The 5,234-nt window shown below is 40.3% G+C and overlaps 2 protein-coding genes and 1 pseudogene across 3 annotated transcripts in view; all 3 read left to right on the forward strand.

The window, feature by feature from the left end:
* LOC118755941 (bromodomain-containing protein 9-like) overlaps nucleotides 1–107 on the forward strand; it is a 1,692-nt gene extending 1,585 nt beyond the window's left edge. The window contains 1 exon segment of the mRNA XM_036490734.1: nucleotides 100–107. Coding sequence (XP_036346627.1) covers nucleotides 100–107 — 8 coding nt within the window.
* A 344-nt stretch (nucleotides 108–451) lies between these two features.
* On the forward strand, nucleotides 452–2,462 carry LOC118755942 (annotated as a pseudogene).
* Nucleotides 2,463–3,493: 1,031 nt separating this feature from the next.
* LOC118755940 lies at nucleotides 3,494–5,185 on the forward strand. 2 transcript variants are annotated; one of them, XM_036490733.1, is made up of 5 exons: nucleotides 3,494–3,770; nucleotides 3,824–3,953; nucleotides 4,021–4,472; nucleotides 4,568–4,762; nucleotides 5,147–5,185. In XM_036490733.1, exons 3-5 carry the CDS (start codon nucleotides 4,289–4,291, stop codon nucleotides 5,149–5,151), a joined length of 384 nt encoding a protein of 127 aa, XP_036346626.1. In that variant the 5' UTR covers nucleotides 3,494–3,770; nucleotides 3,824–3,953; nucleotides 4,021–4,288; the 3' UTR covers nucleotides 5,152–5,185. The 2 variants fall into 2 exon arrangements, with proteins under 2 accessions (XP_036346626.1, XP_036346625.1); XM_036490732.1 differs by having other exon boundaries at nucleotides 4,568–5,180.
* The last annotated feature ends 49 nt before the right edge of the window (nucleotides 5,186–5,234 follow it).

Consider the following 5,234-nt stretch of genomic DNA (forward strand, 5'->3'; position numbering starts at 1 on the left):
CCCCCTGGTAGAGTGTATAGCACCGGAAGTGGCGAAGGTTACTAAGGAAGTTCTAGGTGAGGACACTAATGATTGCGAAATGCTGAAAATGGACACAAGCGCACTGATTGATTATGTAGCACCGGTAGTGGAGAAGGTTAGTGAGGAAGTTTTATGTGGGGTATCTAATGAGTGCGTAATGAAAGCAGCGTCAATTATGTACGTGCCCAGCTCAATAGAAGAAATCCAGAAAACCAACAATGCTGAAAATCATGCAAAAATTTGTAAAGTGGTAGTAATTGAATCCCATGAACCAAAAAGACAAGATCACGCGGGCAGGAGACTAGCCCGTTAGAATCGCATTTAGGAAAAAAGTTGAACGATTTTGAAATTAGCCGTTTGTTTACATTTCTTCGTTGTTTACAATCTTATGGTGGCTTTTTACTGCAATTTTCTTCATTTTCGCTTGTGACAACGTGTGTACACATAAGATAAAGAATAATTTCGTTTTTTCCTTCCCGCGTGATCTTGTGTCTTTCGTTCATGATTGAATCCGTTATTCAAATCGTTCCGGCCAGTGATGATTTAGACCACAAAACATCAGCATTAGAAGTGGAAGCGATGGCCAAGCCCAGTTCCGATGCTGTAGTAATAGTTGATGGAACCGATGCTGGGATGGCGCCGGACACAGATGTTATCGAAGTTATGGATATAACGCAAACAGAAAAGAGTGTCATATCAAATGGAAAGCGGTTGATGCCAGCCAAAGGTATAGTATAACTAACTTGTTTATTGGGGCCAACTGTCATTTCATTTAGTTAATCTTATCTTTTCAGCTTCATCATATAGCCTTGGTTTGCTCTCACAATACGGCTCCGATTCTGATGAACCGATATCGAGCGCGTCGGAAGCTGAGTCAGTAGTCGAGGTACCTGTAGCAGCTATTAACAAAACTTACCGCTCGCAGATTGTCGAAATTAAGTCCGATTCTAGCGGGACCATATCCTCGGAATCTGGACCGGAAACTGAGTCGGAATATTTAACAAAAATTGCAAAACACATCAACAAGCGTATTGAGGCCATTGATGATGAGAATAATGATGATGATGGTGATGAAGATGATTACGAGGATAACGACGGTAAAGAAACTTAACGATTTACCACCTATTCAGGACCTACAGATATCAATGCCCGCCGAAGAGTGTATTGAATTTGGTCGGGTGCATTCCATTGTAGATCACTTGTTACTGGTAAGCGCATTGCCAAACTCGATCTTACTGGATTTGGAAACTGTACTCTTTTTAGAACAAGGAAAACGCGTGCTTGTTGGGTCAAGTAGCAGATCCACTGTATTGTGTTCGTTTTAATACAAATCAACACATACACGAGAAAGGTATAAATATTGGAGATGTGGTTTATGTAGCGCCCAAATCGGAGCATACACAATATTTAATACTTTCAAGTCTTACGAAAATGCGTGGGTCTGATGCATCATGGGAGAACGATATAGAACCGCCACCGCGGTATTTAGATTACTCAGACGATGAGGAGGAGCGTGAAGCACGCCATAAATTAGGAAACATCGGAGGCAGAGTATTAAGGAGGAGGATGAAGAAGACAAAGACGATGATGCTGATGCTGATGCTGATGATAAGGATAAAGATCCGATGAAACGAAGTCGGTTAAGCACAGCCTTTGATGGAACTAAACAAAGGCGGGAACGGCCCAGCGGTAGTAGGCGAAACGATCTATCTGGAAATTATCAAAAGAGGCAAGAACGTTTTGGATCACAATCGCCGTATACACCGCGCAGCTATCCTCAACAAAATACCGGCAGCTGACACTCGCATTACAATCAACAATATCACCCCAGACCGCCACCCACACATGTCTACCGTTCACCATACACTGCTCCATATCAGTACCAACGACCTCAGTACCACACACCACCACCTGGCTTTAATCCATATGTACATACTCCTATGCCAGCGCCAATGTCAATGTCAATGCCAATGCCAACAGCACAGGGACAGTTGGCACCGCACATGGAGCACCCACCACCGCAAATGACACCACCGACTCAGATGCATTCAATGCCTCCGCCAACACACATGACGCAGCCACTTCAGATGCATTCAATGCCGCCGCCAACACACATGACGCCACCAACTTCGATGCATTCAATGCCACCGCCGCGTATGCCTCCACCATCCACATCTATATATGTGCCAAGTCCTTATGCTTTTCGACCATCAACAGTATCACCTCAAACGCAAATGCAACAGCCAGCGCAGCCACAGCCGCTACAACAACAACAACAACAACAACAACAGATTCAGCGGCAAGGTCCGATGCAAATCACAAGCACGGCAGAACCATCGCCACCAGAAGTTTTAATTATTTAGTACATTTTAATAAAGTTACGTCTAGATTGAATATTACTCAATGTTTCAAAAATAAATATTTTTAACTTTGAGGTTTCATTGTAAATGGTATTTTAAAGAAAATTATTCGCATGAATTTCGAATTGGTTTAAAGACAGCACAACGCCGAAACCGATTTGTCTGCAAACCAAACTTGACAAGGGATGACGGCAATTCGTTCCGAAATAAATCATCTTACCACTCTGTCGGAAAAATCAACCAACACCAATACAGCATTTTTTAGTTATATTGCTTTACTTTAATTTTAATCATATACGACTGTGGTAAAAATATTAAAATTTTTTACTATACATTTGTGTAGGTACATAATTGAAGTGGGCAAACCTGGATACTTTTGTGGTGTTAGGTGTATTACATATTTACTTTGATTTAACATACAAACATTTTTCTACGAGTACTACGTAAAGCCTTAAGATTAATTTGATCAACATAAATCTGCTTTGAACAACAATTAGCCATTATAATGTAAATGTGTAACAAATAGATATTTTAACGCACTTGCGTTTTTCATATATCTCATAGTGCATTTGTATGCAGAAATGTGTATGTGTGTATGATTAGCATAAAAAAAAAGCTACATCCATTTAAAATATCGCGTAAAGTTGATAAGCTACAAACTAAAATCGATTTGCTTAGACTGCTTTTACACAGTTCAAGTATTGAATTCAATTCTGCTCGCGTGTTGGAGAGAGGGGGTGAGAAGAAAGGGGACGAGTACACATGCATCTATACCGTCCATGATTCAACAACTACAGGTTGTAGCCATGGTGTAATGAACTGAAGGTGGCGCATTCCCGAAACCGCTACTTTGGTTTTGCCGACTTTGACGTTTATGGCAATACGTAAACAAACTTTTTGTTTATAAACAAGTGCAAACGTATTGCAAACGTATTGTGTATTTTCTAGTGAAAAATCGAAGTAATTCGTGCGTTCTGAAGTAAAAAACTTTTTATTTGTAATAAAAACTTTATAAAAATGTCGTGTCGTGTGTTGAATTGCAGCAGCCGTAGGGGTAAAGGCCCTAAATGCAGTTTTTTTTTGTTTCCCCGCGACGACGCCTTGGCCAGAAAGTGGGTAGAGTTCTGCCGGCAGGAGAAGCCATACAATTTAGACACCAGCGTAATATGCATGAAGCACTTTACGGATAAGGATTACATGAGTAACTATCATTTATTTTCATTACTTATATATGTCGATATCTAATAAAAGACTTAGGAACTGCTAGTCGACCATCGCTTCGCCGCGACGCCATGCCAACCATTTTTGAGTGGAAAATAGATCCTCCTCCGGTGTGTGAGTCACAAAATGACAGCGTTGAGGAGATCATTGAGCTACAAAATTGCGAAGGTAGCAAATATTATACTATAAATATTATATTATTAATGTCAGTGGTTTATTAGTTGGTTTAAATGAAGGCGATAAAGTATATCGGCCCAGGGACGGTACTCTTGATGCTTCGACGTCACCTATCCGTAACTGTGTTTACTATGATAGTGATCTTCAGGAAGTGGAAGTGTTGAAAGTGGAAGTGTACGTTAATAAGTAACAGATCTTTATGTGTAAATGTAATAATATCTTATATTTCTCTTATTTGAAGTGAGACATTCACTCACACCTCAAAAAGGAAACCGAAAAGCAGTGCACCGAGCTCGCTACATTGAAGCGGGAGTCCGACCTGCAATTGAAGAGACACGCATGGAAAATGGAGTCACTGCAAAAACGTTTGGATGAAATGGCTGCCCAAATGAAAAATGTGGAAGATGCACTAGCTTCCATCTTCACCAAAGGGCAGATAGCGAAGCTGAAGTCTGGGTCGAAGCGACGAAAATGGGCGGAAGAGGATATTGCGAAGTCAATATCGTTGTATGCTGCCAGTCCTAAAGCATACAGGTTGCTATATAAGCGTACATGATCACCCTGACCAACAGGAATTCAAGTACCGTCTGCGACTATACCTGCTAGGACACAACAAGGGCGTATTATCCGATTCTGCTAATGTAGAAGAGGATGATACGCCTGACATAGAAATCACGCAGCCTCCGCTTACAAGTAATTCAAAATAATTTTTTATCTATTTCATTCGGCTTAAATATAAAAATATATTTTATTAATAATCGCACATATATATTTCACCATATTTACAGGTATTTTGCTGAAAAACTTAAGCTCTAATGCAGAACTGTGGCCGGTTGAAGAAGCGGAATTCGAGGATTTGGAGCTAGACGGACTCGAGCATTTAGCGGGATATATTTGCCACAAGCTGCAGGATGACATTCCCAGCACGTCGTTCAGGAGCAATGACGACCATTCATTCTCCTGGGCGGATCACCTTAATGAGGGTGGGTTATCCCTACCAAGCTCCTCTATGATGGTCCATATGCGAAGTCTTGAGTCAGTCTTTAAGGCATTGAACGAAGATGGCTTTTTCATTACAAATGATTTTGTAAAAACTCACATTGAGCATGCTGCAACAATTCAATGCGACATTAAAGTAAAAAAATTATTTTTCAGGGCAAGAATGTTCTTCAAAATACGAAAATTAAATAAAGAACTCGTTGAAAATGCCCACAAAAGAAAAAGAAAAGCCAAAAAAACTCTGACCTAGATCGATCCATATGGTACCATTATAGAACCGTAAGTATTGCATAAAATACCAAACATGTGGTAAGTTTTGAACTAAAGCGTTTTTAAATTTGTAGAAATTAACCGTTCTTTACTTGCAGCATGAATCAATGTCCGCATTTCACACGCACTGATCTCAGTATGTAACAAAACGCCCATCCCTATTTTCGTTTATCATAATCGCTGTAA

The sequence above is a fragment of the Rhagoletis pomonella genome, unplaced genomic scaffold (assembly GCF_013731165.1).
Source record: "Rhagoletis pomonella isolate Grant_MI unplaced genomic scaffold, Rhpom_1.0 Rhpom_scaffold_08001, whole genome shotgun sequence".
NCBI classification, from domain to species: domain Eukaryota; kingdom Metazoa; phylum Arthropoda; class Insecta; order Diptera; family Tephritidae; genus Rhagoletis; species Rhagoletis pomonella.

Excerpts from the sequence above, each read along its gene's own strand:
- LOC118755940 (XM_036490732.1), top strand. The coding sequence starts at position 4,289 with ATGCTGCCAGTCCTAAAGCATACAGGTTGCTATATAAGCGTACATGAT. Across the intron at positions 4,473-4,567 it reads CACGCAGCCTCCGCTTACAA|GTATTTTGCTGAAAAACTTA; the intron begins GTAATTCAAAAT and ends CCATATTTACAG.